At 38.9% G+C, this 18,387-nt stretch overlaps 1 protein-coding gene across 1 annotated transcript in view; it reads left to right on the forward strand.

The window, feature by feature from the left end:
- The window catches only part of SPEF2 (sperm flagellar 2), a 186,378-nt gene that overhangs the window by 33,014 nt on the left and 134,977 nt on the right, over positions 1–18,387 (forward strand). The window contains exons 8-9 of the mRNA XM_056112166.1: positions 6,745–6,933; positions 15,769–15,956. Coding sequence (XP_055968141.1) covers positions 6,745–6,933; positions 15,769–15,956 — 377 coding nt within the window. The remainder of the gene's footprint in view (positions 1–6,744; positions 6,934–15,768; positions 15,957–18,387) is intronic.

The following is an 18,387-nucleotide window of genomic DNA, read 5'->3' on the forward strand; positions in this document are numbered from 1 at the left end:
TCAATCCCAGTGCATATTTAGTGTAGTGACAATGATGATGAAGGGAAGTGACTGAAGGAACTATTTTAGAAATAAATGGGAATGAATGATTCATCAGACATGGGTAAATGAAAAAGCACATGAAGGGTCAGGTGAGCAGTTGGCAGGATAGAAGTGATTTGTTCTGGTAAGATAGAAGATAAGAGGAATAGGCGAGGGAGATTTCAGTGTAAATATAATTTGGACAAATCTAAATGTTAATGCTGTAAAAGAATTTGAAAATACTTTCTTTAATACAACTAATTACATCTGGTCTATTTAGTGGTACTAAAAGAAGAGAAATAAATTACAAATAATTGGAAGTGTCCATGGATTCTGCTCTTTGTGAAAAAATTTTAAAGTATAATCACATTTCTTTGTGATTAATGGTTATTTTTTACACCAGGTATACCATACATCTTTAATGGTCAGCTTGATAGTCTCTTGTTCAATTAGAATTATACATTATTAAAATGAGATCATTTAACTGTAGGTTTTAAGATAACGACCTATTTCAACTTTCATTAACTAGCAATAGGATTTGAACACTCTTCTAAAAACCCCTGTGTTTTGCCTCCTAGGATTGATGGTGCTGTTGTTCCATTCATAATAAATATAGCCCTGATACTTGTCTGGAAAATAGGGAGAATTAATACTTTCTTGGTTACTTTACTTTCTACTAGAATACCATGAGCATTAACTTTTTAAAACTCCAGTTACAGTCTTGCTCTGGGATTCAGCCACATGCGAGACATGAAAAAGCTTAGGTTCTAGCTATTTCTGCCAAAGGAACTCTGTTTCTCTGCTAATCCTGTGCTGAATTTAGAAAAATCTGTTTTTCACAAACCAACATGCTGAAGCATGAAGCATCCAATCTCTTCCTCCTTTCCCTACACAAAGGGTGCCCGGCCTCAGAGCCTGTGATAGCAGTACCATAGTGCCACAGCTGGGAATGCAAAATTTCCACTCATCCTTCCTCCAGAGAAAATGGGATTTGGCAGGACTAGAGTTTCTTCTTCCATCATGAAGAAAACCTGGAGCTTTGGAGAAGGATATTATGAAACATAGATCAGCATTAATCTTGGTGTTTGGTTCACCTCAAAATGCTTCCAAATGTCATTTCTGACATTCAGGTGGTTGTGATTTCCCCGCAAGGGCTTATTTACCCTAACATGGGCTTATCTCGAGTGTATGAAATGAGACCTGAGACCTGCAAAGTAATTGTGACTGAAATGGTAGTGGTGGTATTTACTATAGAAGCACCCTTTGATTTTTGTTTTCTTGACGATTATTTTTTAAGAACTGTTGAGGGAAGACACAGCGGGTAGGGCGTCTGCCTTGCATGCAGCCGACCCAGGTTCGATTCCTCCATCCCTCTCGGAGAGCCTGGCAAGCTACCAAGAGTATCTTGCCCGCACAGCAAAGACTAGCAAGCTACCTGTGACTTATTCAATATGCCAAAAACAGTAAAAACAAGTCTCACAATTTGTTGTGAGACGTTACTGGTGCCTGCTCAAGTAAATCGATGAACAACAGGAGGACAGTGACAGTGACAGTTGAGGGAAGGGATAGTAAGGAGGGATGCTGTCATCCAAGACAGGGATACTGTCAGTAGATATTGGATGAAGTAAATCATGATTGAAAAATCATAGAAAGTGGGTAAAATAGACTACAAGTTTAAGAATTGGATCTTAGGAGTAATACGAGAGAAATGAATGTATGATTCCTCAAACTAAGGTCACAGAATTAGAAGTTTATAAGGTCATCTGCTGAGAAAGAGAACTGCTGAAGGAGTGGGGGATACAGATGAGTTACTGAATATATTATTAGTAGACTTCTTGAATTTAAGATTCTGCATAAAATTCTAAATGGAGGCATTTAGTCCAAGAGATAGATTTGGCTCTTATTGTCTGCTCCAGTAGTTCTGAATCTGATCCTAGACCAGTAAGTAACATCAGCAGAAAAAATTCCAGTTTGGTTTGTCTAACATTTTGTCTGATTTGGGGATTCGTGACAATGCAACTACAGGAAAAATTTTTGTTTCATTCCCTTGGGACTTCATGTCAATACCAGATCATTTCCCACTTCATGGTTTGCTTTATGTTTTTGGTTCATACCCTTTGGTGCTCAGGGCTTATCCTTGGCTCTGTGTTCAGTGTTCACTTTTGATGGTACTCAGGGACCATATGTAATGCCAGAGATTGAGCTGGGGTCTGCTTCATGGAGGCAAACACTCTAATCCCTCTGCTGTCTCTGCACTTCTGAAAAAAATAAAAAAACACGCTGAGTATTCAGCATTAAGGTCTTTCTTGCAGTGCCCATTGCTCCACAAGGGCCGCACAGATACAGACATCTTTGGAGAAGGAAGCAAAGGTCCAGCCAGAGTAAAATATTTGCTCTAGCCCACAAGAAAGGCTATCTGACTGAGGATACTTTTGATTCTATGCCTGCCTAAATCTTCTTGAAATGTGATTAAATATAATTAATGTATGTCTTCTATAACTTATTCATTGTAGATATAAAATATTTCATTGCTGTAACAAGTTAAATAAATGTCTATAGGCTATTGTGAGTATCTAACTTATCCTTGTTTTCATGAGAAAATGTATCCATACTTCAATAATATTTTTAGGAAAAGTTTATTTATAAAATATGAGCTACCTGTACAATGGAACAAAAATAAATTTTTTCCCATACCAGTTAATTTTTGGTTTGCAGCTTTGATGATTCTTGATTATTCTTCTTTGTGAAGTGTTGACTCAGCCACTCAACAGTAATTCCTTTTTTCTTTCCCCTTTAATCATACAATAATCAAAGTAGTAATCAAAGTGTATCTTACCAGTCCAGTTTGTTCTTCATAAAAGTCAGAGTGACCAGATCTCATCTCAAATTCCTTTGCCACATAAACACAACCAAGTGTGAAAACTGTTCTATATTAAGTACACTTAGAAAAATAAAACCGAGTTTTGTCTCTCTTTCTATATATCTATGTGTCTATATAAATATAGATATAGCACAGTGGTAGGGCGTTCGCCTTACAAGCGGCCAACATGGCCGACCCGAGTTCGATTCCTCTGCCCCTCTCGGAGAGCCCGGCAAGCTACCGAGAGTATTCAATATGCCAAACACAGTAACAACAAAGTCTCCAATGGAGACGTTACTGGGCCCACTCGAGCAAATCGACAATCAACGGGAGGGCCTTTACCTTTACCTTTACCTTTACCTTATATTACAATTATATTACATATTACATATTTACAATTACATATATTACATATACATGTACAATTATACACATATATTTAAATATTACATATATATGTAAAATTATACACTATATGTATATATCCTCCCGTTGTTCATCAATTTTCTCGAGCGGGCCCAGTAACGTCTCAATTGTGAGACTTTGTTGTTACTGTGTTTGGCATATCGAATATGTCATGGGTAGCTTGCCAGGCCCTGTCGTGCGGGCGAGATACTCTGGGTAGCTTGCCGCTACTATATACCTATATAAGTATAGATATATAAATATAGATACATATATGGGCTGGAGTGATAGCACAGCAAGTAGGGCATTTGCCTCACATGCGGCCGACTCAGGTTTGATTCCTCCACCCTTCTTGGAGAACCCAGCAGGGTACTGAGAGTATCCCGCCCACATGGCAAAGCCTGGCAAACTACCCTTCACGTATTTGATATGCCAAAAACAGTAACAACAAGTCTCACAATGGAGATGTTACTGGTGCCCGCTCAAGAAAATTGATGAACAGTGGGAGGACAGCACTACAATGCTATAGATATGTATGTAATTGTACCTTGCCTATGTATCCCAAACCATACTCTGACATAAGAGCAGTTTGGTTTGGGCTCAGTTGTGTGTCCTTGTGTGGGCCTCAGCTGGGCTGTCTCATACACTTTGGTTAGCTAATGGGTCATCTAGGGATGGCCTATTTATGAAAGCTTCCATCCAGTCAGCTTGGCAAGATGGTTGCCACACTATGTGTTCCTTCATTTTCTGGGAGACCAGATTAAGCATGTGTTAGCAGTAGCTGTGTCACAGGAGAAAATCAGACCCCAAGTGTTTTAGATCTGTGAGGTATTTTTGTTGTTTTGTTTTTGGGATTTGGCTAATGTTCCATTGGTCTATTCAAGTCAGTGTCACCTCATGCCCTGTGTTTAAGGAATCACGGTAATGGTTCTGATTTTTGAGAGGACTGTCTTCAGAATGACATTACAAGGCTTTAAATAACAATTAAGAACGTGCTATCATTTATACTTTATGTTTAATTCCCATATTGGATCTCAAAGTGAAACAACTGATTAACATTGAAGTTTCTATGATTTATAACTTAATAAGATGTAAGATTCAAAGCTGTTCATGAGTTTTGCTCATTTGATGTAAATTACTAATAGTAAAATGTTTCATATATTTAATTCTAGATGAACTTTTTTTTCAGCTTTTGCTTTCTATCTGAGGGTGCTCAGGTCTTACTCCTGGTACTGCCAGGAAGCACTGGCTGGCATGATATCCTGGCTCAGGGATCACTCTTGGCAGGGCTTAGGGGACTATATGCAGTAACAGTGATGGAGCCAAGGCAAGGATCTCACTCACTATAAGACCTCGCAGGTCCTCAGGTCCTAGTTGAGCTTCTGATGTACATTTTCATCTCATTTCCAGGCTTGAGTTTTGATATTTGTCACAGTGTTATTATTATTTTTATTTTGTTTTTACCGCTATGCAGCAATTTGCCTGTAAGTTCTTAAGGAGAGAGCTTTTTAATAGAACTTTTCCCATTTAATATTAGTTATTAATTATTAAGTCGGCTGTAACGCTATAGAATTTCAGGATTATAGCTTAATACCTCTGATGTGTGTAGAATTCATGGCATCCGCTACCCAAGTTCCCATGCTATCCCACAATCAAAAAGATTGCTCCTCCCATCTCTCTTCTTTTTTCTCTGGTAATCATGATAGTTTATACCAAATGTAGATTTTCTTTGTTTATATAGTTTGTTTCCTGCAAGCAAACTGTTTTTGCGTATGAGTAAAATATCTTGAAATTGATTTTAACTTCCTTACTTCACTTAGCAAAGTCACTTCAATTTCCATCTATTTTGTTTCAGCTGACATACTTTTTAGGAGAAAAATAATATTCCATTGATTGTGTATATAGCATAGCATCTTTGTCTAGTCATCTTTTAGTAGACATTTATGCTGATTCCATGCTTTGGCTACTTTAAAATAATGCTTGAAGATAGGATTCAAATATCTCTTTATTAGTATTTTTATGTCTTTGGATATATGCCCAAATGTGGTATTGCTGAATTATATTCTCTTTCCATTTTTTAAAGGAATCTCCGTGCCATTTTCCATTGAGATGGTACAAGTTTACATTCCCACCAATAGTGTACTAGTTTCTTCCTCTTTACATGATTGCTCTTGTTTTTAATGATTTTAGTATAGAGCATTCTCTGATGTGATGTTATATCTCAATATTTTGATTTTATTTCCTTATTAATAAATAAAATTGATGGAAGGGACATCTGAATGTCTTCTTTGGGTCTTCTATTTAGTCCTTTTACTCATTTTTGATTGGATTACTTGTGTTTTTTGTTAAGCTGTATGAATTAGTTTATATATTTTGGATATTAATCCATGATCAAAACATGATGTGAATGCCTTCAGTGGAAGAGATCTTTTGAAATATTATCATTAACAAGGCCATATTTTCTGCATGAATAATTAGATTATATAGTAGTAAATGAAAAACCCTTAATATTCAGATAGTCCTCTAAGTCTTTACCTTGAGAATTTTAATTACCTCCTCCTTCCACACGATGTCTCTTTCAGACAAAGTGAGAGAGCTTGACGGATACCTGGAGCCAACCCCATCTACCTAAGCCCTTCATTTTAACCCCTAAGAAATAGGTCTTGAAAACTCTGTTTTCAAGCCACAAGCCACAGAGAAAGTGGAACAACTGGACAACCACAGCACTTCTGATTGCCAGCTCCATGCCTTCTTTCCACTGTTCACTTACTGGTGTTTCTGTTACTATTTAAAAACTAATCAAAAGAGCCAAGAGATTGTACCCGCTTTTTGTTTCAGAATGCAGATGCTTGAATTTTCTAAGATAAGTGATAAGGGCATTTCCCCTTTTTCTTTCCCCATATTTTACTATCAGATTTTAGTTTCTGTCACACAACATTGACATACTGCCACAGGGAACTAGGGAGCTTTTTAAACTTCATAGACAAAGGTTCCATGTCTTGTACCATTAGATATTAAATGTGCATATAGCACAATTCCAAACTCCTGGAAACATGCTTATGAATTAACAACTATATCCCTTGTTAACAAAACTTTTAAAGCTATCGGCCAAATTATTTTTTATCAGCTTTTAAGGAAAGTAATGATTTAAAGTGTAAGTTTTCAGGCATCAACACTTCTAGATACCAATGCACAACATTCTTTGGGGGGACCATACCCCACGGTGCTCAGGGCTTGCTCCTGGGTCTGCACTCGGGGATCACTCCTGGTGGGATCAGAGGACCAAACCAGGTGCCAGGGACCATACCAGGCTTACCCACCATACTTTCTCTCTCTCTGACCCCCACATTTTAGTTATTATAACTTGAGTCATGCTGGAATTTGAATCCAAAACTCAGATGACAACTGTTTTTTTTTTTTTTTTGTGGTATCTTTGGCTTCTCACTGGCGTATTTCAGGAGGCTTATCGCGAAGAGCAGCTGATTAACCGGCTGATGCGCCAGTCCCAGCAGGAGCGCAGGATCGCAGTGCAGCTCATGCACGTTCGGCACGAAAAGGAAGTTCTATGGCAAAACAGGATTTTCAGAGAGAAACAGTTCGAGGAAAGACGGCTGAAAGATTTTCAGGATGCTCTTGATCGAGAAGCGGTAAGTATCTCCTTTAAAAATCGAGTTTGCTTTTGAGACTTTCCTCCAAATCAAGGTAAGCAAAGCTGTCGTTTGTTACCACTTAGACTTAATCGGGTTAGTTTCATCCCAAATATGTTTTTACTTTCTTTGCTATGACCTATTTTGTGGGAAGGGGTGCTTTGTGGGGTTGACCACAGCTGGTTGTGCTCAGAAGGTTACTCCTGGTGAGAGTAGGAACCAGTGCATGATGCTGGGGATTGAATCTGGGTCAGCCGCATGCAAGGCAGAACTCGACCCCTTGTATTATGTCTTCATCCCTATAGCACTTTTTTAAAATTAATTTTTATTAGTGAAACACCATGAGGTACAGTTGTAAACTTACAAATTTTTGTGCTTGGGTTTCAATTATACATGATCAAATAGCCATCCCTCCACCAGTGCTCATTTTCCACCACCATGGATCCCAGTATCCTTCCCACCCCCATGACCTCCTCCATTTTTTTTCTACTGCAGTGATGGTCTATGGTATCTAAATTTACTATACTCCCTCCCTTTAGCCTTACTTTTCCATGTCACCGAATATTTAATGCTCACCACCCATTTTTTTTTGTTTTGATTTTTTTGGGGTCATACCTGGCTATGTACAGGGGTTACTCCTGGCTCTGCACTCAGGAATTACCCTTGGCAGTGCTCATGGGACTATATGGGATGCTGGCAATTGAACCCAGGTCGGTTATGTGCAAGGCAAACGCACTACCTGTTGTGCTATTGCTCCAGTCCCTCACCACCCAGTCTTATGTCTCTGACTGAAACATTCTCCTGTAGATTCCTCTGGATTTTCTCATGGGAACATTATTCCATGGTTCTTGTGTATTGGTAACCTTATATGCTACCTTTTACACTTGTCAATTTTACTATATATACCATCATTGGTTCACATTTTCATTGCTTGAATATGTACATTTAACATTTTTTTCAGATATAAGGCATTGATGTCAGAGGACTGACGATAATCTAGTTTTCATTTCTTTGAGTCATTACTCATTGTTTTCCTAGACGCATAAAGGAATTTCTTTTTCTTTTAAGTCAAAGTTTACTAGAATGGCATTGGTACTACTTATTTAGTGAATGTTCTTAAGAAGAGAGAACACCTTTAAATTGTCTCCTTGATCTTTAATAAACAATTTTCAATTTCCGATAAAAATATTTCCGAGGTTCATATTTTGTACTGTTTCTTCCTCAATATAATGTCATTTATCTACAGTCCTCAGAGACACATTGTAGTTGATAATGGTACATACCAAAGCCAAGATCTTGCTATAAGATATGCTCTTGACTCTCATGGTATTATTCTGTCTAGTCCTTTCATAGCGCTGAAAATCAAAATAACCAGTTATTTAATTATTTAAAACATAATATTTCTCTTATCATTGTATACATATAATGATAAGAATATTTAGTATATGATGTTTATTTACTACACTTCTTCCTTAAGTCTTGATTTTGTAGCCAAATAAATTTATTTTATAAATGAATTAGTTTTTTATATTTCTTAGTATATTTCAAATTTATTCACTTCATTAGTACAGATTTGATTAAAGAGATGCAAGATGCACATAAGTGAAATTTTAGGTAGTCTATCTCTACTGTAATAAAATACTCAAGAAAGAACACAGAGTAGAAAAAACTTACAGGAAATAGGAAGCCAATGCTTTATCATTTTTTGATTTTCACTGTATTATACTTTCCATGAAAGTATAATACAAGTTTTTCAAAAGTTATTCAAGTTTTGAAAATGTCATTTGGAAAACAGCATATTATTCCAGAGTAAGGAAATGGTTACTTTGCCTAAATGTTAAGGGCAGGGAGTCATGAATTTGAGCTGCATATATGTGGATTGTTTTAAGTGTCTTTTCAAGAACAGAAGTACCAGGATAATATTCATTCCTCTTTATCTCTTTGATGAGTAAACTCAATGGGTTGAGTGGCATACACTTGCATTAAATCTTTTGTGTTTAGCTAATATTTCTCAATGCATTTGAAAAGCATTTTTTTTCACAAATCAAGATAAGTGCAGACTATCAATATATTAATGAGAGGCCTGATTTTGCTGCAAGGGGAAAGCATTTCTTCTTTATCTGGAATTGAACTGGTTTCAGAAGATTGCAACACTTGAGCCTGCTACAACCTCAGGGATCACAATATTGAGTTTCTAAACCTGAATTAAAAATTATACCCCCTCATCTCATGTGATTTATTACCTTCTCCTGAAGCTTTGGAATCTGGTTTCCTACCCCTCCTTCCTTGGAGAGCCTGTGATTTCACAGTTGTCTCCAGAAACACTGACTTTACCACCTTCTCTAACAGCGGTGTGTAGCTCAGAAGTAGGAAACAAATAAATGTTGAATTGTGGTTTTAAAATTAATTCACACATATTTTGTCATTTTCTCCTTCAAATAAGAGGGAATTAGTGAAATAACAAAAGTATATTTTTGTTCCAGATTGAGGAAGGAAAGCAGCAATATTTTACTGCTTCATTTTATAAAGGAAGAAGTTTCAAAGCTTGTTATTTTTAGTTTGTTGTTCTCATGGTTTATTTTCACTTATAATCTGAGAATTCCAGGAGTTCTCTTAAATGTTATTTTAAAGTTTGGTAATGGGAATTATGAGTTGTGTAGATTTCTACTATATGAGCACTGAGAAAAACTCCCCTGCTTTTCTTACATCTTGGGCCCTTTCGTCCATCTTTGAAGGTTCTTTGTCATGTAATGAGAAAGCGTTCAATGTTGGCATTCCTTCAAGCTTAATCCTAGGCCTCCTTTCTCCTCTATGTTGTTATCTCTGCCTCATCTACAACTGTGGGGGTAAAATTGTGGCAACAAACAGATAATAACAAATACCTTTCAGCATATGTCCTCTGAGACACAGAACCTGAAGGTCAAATATTCTCTTGCTGTCTTTTCTCACGATGCTCATAGACACTCCCCGTTCAACCTATTAAAGCCAAATATATGGCCCTTCTCATTTAACCAGCCTCTCAACAAAGCTCCACCTCTCTCTTTTTCTTTAAATTTTATTGGAATCACCATGAGATAGTTACAAGCTTTCATGTTTGCATTGCAATTACACAATGATCAAACACCCATCCCTCCACTAGTGCATATTCCCCACCACCAATATCCCCAGTATACGCCCCCTTCCCAACCCACCCCCTGCCTCCATGGAAGACAATATTCCCCATACTCTCTCTGTCTCTCCTTTTGGGAATTATGGTTTTCAATACAGATACTGAGAGGTTATCATGTTTGGCCCATTATCTACTTTCGGCACACATCTCCAATCCTGACTGATTCTTCCAGTCATCATTTTCTAGTGATCCCCACTCTATTCCAGCTGCTTCTTCCCTCTACTCATGAGGCAGGATTCCAGCTATGGAGCAATCTTCCTGGCCCTTGTATCTACTGTCCTTGGGTATCAGCTTCATGTTATTTTATTTTATTTTATTTTTTGTGTAGGAGTACTGCTATTTATTCGGTCACTGATTAGCTGATTGTATTGGGCATGAACTCCACCTATTTTTTGTCATAGTTTTATTTATTTATTTATTTTTCTTCTTATATTTATTTATTGAATCACTGTAGGAAAAGTTACTAAGCTTTCGGGTTTAAGTCTCGGTCAAACAAGGATCAAACACCTCTCCCTTCACCAGTACTCATTTTTCACCACCAAGAACTCCAATATACCCCCCTCCCACCCCTCCCAATTCTTGTGAGGCAAATGATTTCCACTTAACTCTTCTCTATATTGATTACATTCATTATTTCGACAAAAGATGCAGCATTATAGTTTAGAATTCCCCCTCCCAACAATCAGAATTGCTGAAAAGGCATTGTAAAATACTTTGTTTTCTATAGCTGATTATCAGAATCATATAATAATTTTGGATTTCTGCAAAGAGCCAGATAATTACAAGATTGGTTTCTGTGCATCTGGTGTTATCACTGTACTGGAGAGCCTCTTGTGGGGGGCAACTCGTGACCTCGGTAGGGCGTGAAGGATGAGCCGGTACTGCCCTCCTTCCTATGAGACTGAAGTTTCCCCGTCACCGCCGGCTCATACCTGACTTTCCTATAAGCTCTGAGGCAGTGGCCACCTTGCTGCCAGGGGCGGGGCGGGAGGAAGGCAGAAGGGAGCAACACCCTTTCCCTCCTGGGGAGGCATGGCGCCGGAGTTTAACACATGGTCCATTCACTTTTCTGCCGCAAGCTGCTGGGCTCTGGATTAAGTCCTTTTGCCTCTGGAGCCATGGCCATGCTGGAGAGCCGCTTGTCGGGGGCAACTCATGACCTTGGTAGGGTGTGGAGGATAAGCTGATACCGTCCCTCTTCCCATGAGACTGCAGTTGCCTCGTCACCGCCGGCTCATACCTGGCTTTCCAATAAGCTCTGAGGTGGCGGCCACCTTGTATGCGGTCCAGATGCATTTCTGCCTAAAGCTGCTGGGTTTCGAGATTTGTTTCTGAGTCTCTGGAATCATGGCCATTAAGCAGCTTGATCAGGAGTCAGAGAGGCCGTTTGTAGGTGGCGACTCCGGGTCTCGCTGGGATGGGGAGGAAAGGGCCAGTTCCACCCCCATCTGGTGAGGCCCCACGTGTCTCGTCACTGCGGGCCCAAACCTGACTGTTCAGTGACCTCTGGAGGATGACGGTCACTGGGCCGCCAAGGGGAACAGGCCAAGGCACAAAACCTATTCCCACTTGGAGTGGCCCAGCCCCAGTAACCTACTCAGGAAAAGGACGCATTTCTGCCAAAAGCCTTTGGGTTCTGAAATTCGTTTCTGAGTCTCTGGGATCATGGCCATTAAGCAGTTCAATTAGGAACCAGCCATGCCTCCAATTATATATCTGAGCCGGAGGTGGTTTGTGGGTGTTTCCCACATACCTAACTTTTGTCCGTTTACTTTCTTGGTAAACTTTGCCCCAAGTTTTGGAGGTCTGGCCAAAGGCACAGCAGCAATTTTGGGGTATCTGACAGTCTGACAGTGCCATCAGGCTGCTGATGAACTCACCTCACAGGTACGGATTGACCTGCTGGTGGCACCATACCCCCTTGTTATGTTGTTTTATACTCCACAAATGAGTGCAGTCCTTCTATGTTTGTCCCTCTCTTTCTGACTCATTTCACTTAGCATGATACTCTCCATGTCTATCCATTTATAAGCAAATTTCATGACTTCATCTCTCTTAACAGCTGCATAGTATTCCATTGTGTAGATGTACCAAGGTTTCTTTAACCACAAAGCTCCACTTCTCAACAAAAGTCATCCCATCAACTCAGTAGGCTACATGCAAAATCCCAGCTCTCTCTTCATCCTCCCTCTTCCCTACCTCCCACGCCATGAATTCCGGCTGTGTTCAATATACCAAGTACCTCTTCAGTTTCTCTGTGTTCCTCGGTGTCTACCCACCTCTGCCCAGTCACCCTCTTCTGCATTGGCTCCATTCATCAACATTTAGTGGATGTGAACTGTCAACCACAATGTTGTTCTGTATGTTATCCAGATCTATACTCCAAAGTCCACTCCATAGAGGTGTGTAGTGACCCAGGTCACTAGGCCCAGTAACCAGGAAGCACTCATGATCAGGCACAAGTCCCAGCTCTTGCCGTTAGGAGATTCCAGCTCACCTGCTACCTTTTGTGGCAACTTCTTCAACCTGCACATCCCCCATGTTTTCCCTTTTGAGATAGGCCTGCTTCCTGGGACTTCCAGGCAGTGAAGTAGACCTCTCTTTCTCTTTCTGTGTCTGCAAACCCTTCCCCTTTCACTGCTCCCTTTAAGAAACCTAAATGAATTTGAACTTAACTGTATTCTTTTCACTAAATTAATGAGGAACTTCCAACAGTTTCTGCTTTTTGTCTGATTCCTCAAAGCAGGAGTTAAAAAGACAGATCTCAGCCTGTTATGCACAAAGAAAGGGGGAATTAGAGATTACCTACACAAATCTGCCTGTTCTTCTCTGATCTCCTCCAAGCCATGCTCCAGTTTTCCTTCGGTCTAAGATTGGACCCCTGCCTGCATACTCAAAATCCCCTCTCTGGCTCTCCATTCCCCAGACTCCTGCTCACAACTTGGTCCCCCGAATCACCTGGACTTCCCCCCGCACCATCAGATCCTTCAACTGGTCATTTCTTCTCTCTTCTATCCTTTCCCTGGGTTCACTTTCCCCTTCTTTTCCCCCTTCTTTTTCCCCTTCTTGTCTAGGTCGAACTCTTCCTATACCACATGGCCCATCCCCGAGCGAAGATGCTCATATGTATAATTATGTCTTTACTTGTGTGATTTTTTTGATGGAAACTCCCACAGCTGCAAACCTTGAAAGCAGGAACCTTGTTCGTTTCTACAATACTAGTTTCTCAGGGCTTTTCTCAGTGCCTGGCATACTTACAGATGAGGGGAAGGAGGGGAAGAAGGGAAAGGAATTTAGTAGTCATTTTCTGTATTATAGAGTTTTTGTTTTTTTTAGGTTTTTTTTTTTAGTTTAAATCTGTTAGTCTAGGGAGCTGGAGTGGTAGCACAGTGGGTAGGGTATTTGCCTTGTATGCAGCCGACTTGGGTTCGATTCCCAGCATCCCATATGATTCCCCGAGCACTGCCAGTAGTAATTCCTGAGTGCAGAGCCAGAAGTAACTCCTGAACATCGCTGAATGTGACCCAAAAAGCAAAAAAAAAACCTTAGTCTCTTCCATTTAAAGCAACTGAGCATCTATTTTTATGTGAAGTTAGTTGCTGATTTCAAATGTCTTTGCTCCTGGATATCATTTTTTTTAACAATTGACTGCAATACTTAATTGCCATACTTAACACTTTTTGAGCATTTGCTCTGAGTCAAGTGCTGATATATGTTTATTATATGCCTGTATGCTTGCAACAGCCAGCTAAGGTGGACATGGTCCTAATTTACATTTTACACACAAGGCAAAAGAAGCTGGAAAGATACGGGGTTATACAGCTTGTCAGTGTTGTGGCCCAGAACAATCAATTCTAGAAAACTTCCAGAGTCCAGTCTCAGAACCACTGAGATTTGCTACCTCCCACAGACTTCCTTTTTCCTTTCCTTTTTTCTCATTTTAGAGCTGTAACCCACTTTGCTATGATGTGACAGGAAACTGTGGTGGGTTTAGCATGGGGTAGGGGTGGGTAGGGGAGGTAGAAGACTAGAAAGAAGGAAGAAAGGCTAGGCAAGGAGTGTGGGGGAGGTGAGGGAGAGAGGTCACGGTAGCATATGGGCTAGAAGTTCTCTATTTCAATTAGAAATTGTGTAGTGCTTCCTCCAGGGCTTTGGTTCAGTTGTCCTAAACACCCACATGAGTTATAAAAGGCTCTGGTAAGAAATCAACCTCATGACCTGTAATAGTCATGGGTATTTCTATAAATTTCTTCCATAGTTTCTTTAAATTCTCCTATCCTTTCACATTCCTCTTTTCTCTTCACACTTCATGAAGCAGGTCATAAATTTGGGCGTAATTCCTGAGTCTAGTGAACATACAGAAAGAACCTTAGGAATGACCCAGCACAGTTCCTTTCCCAACAAAAATAAAACATGAAGAATGAAACAATAATACTTAACCAAATAAATCTTTCAGAGTAATTCCCTTGTCACACATTTAGTCATTTGTGAATAGCATGGTGTTAAGTATTTTCTCTGACAGTATGGGTCAGTAGTTCTTCTGTGAATGTTAAGGCATATTGCCACCCTAGTTTTCCTTTCTAATAAAGAAGGGCTTCTATTTGTCTGAGGTCTCCTAGCTGGAATTCTGCATAAGCTGGGGCTTGGTTTCTCTGCAGCTCCTCCTAGAACCAATTTTACCTCCTTTTGACTTTTTGCTGGGTGAAGTGACAGGAGGTAAGTCTGTTTTCTGGAGCACATGATAGAATTTCTCAAGTTCCTTGTATAGCATTTGAAAAGCAATAGCCTTTTTGAATCTTACAAGATAGTCATTGCATTACTCTCACTTGACTAGGTGAGGTATGATCTTTGAGTGAAAACAAGATTCCATAAGTAAAATAACGGTGAAAACCAAGCAACAGATGAGAACAAACTTGAGTATCTTATTATACTCTGCAGACATATAAATATTCCAATGATGAGCTTCTTGTTTTTTGTTTGTCTTGTTTTTGTTCGGGGGCCATTTCTGACAATGCTCAGGGATTATTCCTGGCTGTGTGCTCAGGAATCACTCTGGTGGGGTTTGGGGACCATGTGGGATTTGGAGGATCGAGCCCAAATTGGCTGTATGCAAGGCAAATATCCTACCCACTGTGCTATCAGTTCACTCTGGCCCCACGGTGGACTTCTCTTTCAACACTTAAAATGCAGAATATCAGGGCTGGAGTGACAGCATAGTAGGTAGGGCATTTGCCTTCCACGAGGCCAACTTGGGTTAAATTCCCAGCATTCCATATGGTCCCCCAGCAGCGCCAGGAGTAGTTTCTAAGTGCAAAGCCAGGAGTAACCCCTTTGCATTGCTGGGTGTTACCCAGAAAGAAAAAAAAGATGCAGCATATCATTAATACACATTAGAATTTCCCTTATTAGACTGCTCTTCTCTACTATGTTTTGGTGATAAGACAAGCTAGAGTTGGAATCTTTCTAATAATTGTCCCAGCTATCACCCTTCATACTTAATATATTCAATAAAAATTGCTTATACATGTTTAATTTTCCCCAGGTATAAAGGATTTTTTTTAGATTTTTGAGACTTTTTGGCTATTGAAATGATGGCTATTGGAATTATTTTCATTTGAATTATCACACAATTACAGTGATTTAAAAATATGTCTTTGTCTTCTTAGGCTTTGGCCAAGCAAGCCAAGATGAACTCTGAAGAACAAGCCCTAAGGGAGAAGGAAGTTCATGATAAGATTGCAGTGGAAAGAGCTCAGGCTCGTTATGAAAAACATTACTCATTCTGTGGTGAAATTTTGGATCAGATACTTGATTTATCTACTAAAGTGGCAGATTATCGAATGTTGACAAATAAGTAAGCATTATTTTTTTAAGATTAAAAAAATACCGATGCTAGAGAGGATGTAAAATGATAAGATTATAGACACTAGATATAAGATTGTAAACTAGACAAGAAAAGATAGACAAGTAGAAAATAGATAAAATTCATGAAAAGAAAATGAAGAAATGGATTCCCGGATAGCTTATTTAGAGCCTACCTCACCCACCACCCTTATTTAAGGTACAGATAGATGTGTATTACATAATATTTAAACTTTGTATCCAAATTCTTTATGATTTATAAAGAAAACTATGATCATTTATTTGAAATACTTGACACTTCCTAGACGGCAGGAATCATTTAAAGATTATTTTGCTATTCATCAAAGATATTTATTTTCACTGCATCTTCTTTCTATAAGAAAATCAGAATATTTTAAAAGAAATATTCAGCAATACAGCATTTGAAGAATATGCCAAAGTAAGAATAAAAGAAAAGTACAAGTAAAAGTAGAACATTAAGAACAAGGGACAAATTGAGACATAATTACAGGCAGTTCATGCAACTAAACAAATGTTATTTGAGCTTCCTCATAGCCATAGCAAAAAAGGAAAAGCAATTTTCACGTGATTTCTATTTTCTATCCCAGTATTTTCCAAAATACAAAGCTTTCTTGATATTTAATTTAGAGCAAGAGGTTTTTGTTTATGTTTTCATCTAAGATACATTAATTTGGTTGAGTGTGTCCTCAGCAATGTCTTTTAAGCAAAGAGTCATTTCTTATGATGTTCTTTCCTAAAATCTTAAGAAGACGACCTCCGAGTAAGAATTTATGTAAGGACAAGGCAGTGCAACCAAATGTGTCTATCTCCCAGATATAGACAGAGGTCTTCTTAAATTCCCAGGTGAAATGAAGGAATGCAAAATCAGAAAATAGAATCAGAACCTGCAAAATCGGACAAAAATGGAAAACATTATACCACCTTATTTTTGATAAGGACTTTCTACGTAGTTCCTATCCATTGCCGTGTTTCTGATATACGCCTATATAAAAAAACCTAGTAAATGTAATAATTTAAAGGTGGGCATACTTTGAAGATAAAGCAAATAAGATACAGATTATAAAAAATAAAACACTGAAATTTTAAAGTAACTAATAAATATTTTTAAATTATATTTTAACAATACATACTTATTTACGTTTTAAGAAACAAAGTTTTTTTTGGAAAGTAGAAGGGAAGAGGAAGTAAAACTCCCATGAGCCAGAAACTTAGCATAGGGCTAAAGTAACATAATACATATTAAAAAGTTCAGAAACTTTAAGAATAAAATTGGGAAGAAGCTAAACTATTAGTGTTAGAATGAAAAGGTCAGGGCTGGAGTAATCATACAGTGGGTAGGGCATTTGTCTTGCACGCTGCTGACCAGTGTTTGATCCTCAGTATCCCATAGGGGCCCCCAAGCACTGATAGGAGAAATTCCTGATTAGAGAGTCAGAAATAAACCTTGAGCATTGCTAGGTGTGACCTAAAAAGAAAAAAAAAGATGATTAAAAAGTATAATAAAAATAAAAATAGATAAAATGTCAAGGGGTAATAGTAGAAGACAAAGATTTAAAAAAAAATAAGGTAAAGTGTTGAAAATCAGGGCAAAAAAATAATTGAGAGAGAGAGTTAGAGAGTGAGAGAAAGAGGGGAGAGAGAGAGAGAGAGAAAGTGAAAGTGTAAGTGTGTGCCTTGCCATAGAGGTAGGCTGGAGGTTGGCAGGAGGGAAACTGGGGTCATTGGTGGTGGGAAATGGACATGGGTGGAGGGATGAGTGTTGGATCATTGTATGACTGAAACCTGATTGTGAACAGCTTTGTAACTGTGTAACTGGTAACTCAATTTTAGGAAAAGCAAAAGGGTCAAAAGTAGAGGATAAAGCAGACTAGTTTGACTCTTCTGGCAACAGAAATGCTCACAGTACCAATGAATATAGCTTGAACAAAATCTTCCCCTCTTTAAGCAAAGAAACCATAAAGGAACAGCTTAGGAAGCTGAAAACATTTGATAAAGAACCATAATTCTTCATCTAAATAGTGAACTGGTATATAATAAAGGTAAATTTGCTCCTACTGACACTAGCAAAGTCCTAGAGGAGGTCCAGTCCTCTATCTTCATGGCACTGTAATGAGACCCCAATATACCCACCAGGGTGCTGTCTGAGAAGGTAATAGGAAGCATGGACTCCTAATCTCACTGGGCACAAGGGACACCCTTCCTCTCACCAGGGGTGTGTGTGATCAGGAAGTCCTCCTTAGGGAAGGAGGACACTCACCCTGACCCAATAATAAAGTACTGTTGCTCTCTTTTCTCATGAGCAACAAGGATCCTTTTACTTTGCATGACAAGAAAAGCTAGGGGGGGGGGGGGGGGGGCTACTGTACATATCTGTCATTAACGTAATTGCACCACTTCCCCCC

The sequence above is a fragment of the Sorex fumeus genome, unplaced genomic scaffold, assembly GCF_029834395.1.
Source record: "Sorex fumeus unplaced genomic scaffold, SorFum_2.1 ptg000015l, whole genome shotgun sequence".
In the NCBI taxonomy this organism is placed as follows: Eukaryota; Metazoa; Chordata; class Mammalia; order Eulipotyphla; family Soricidae; genus Sorex; species Sorex fumeus.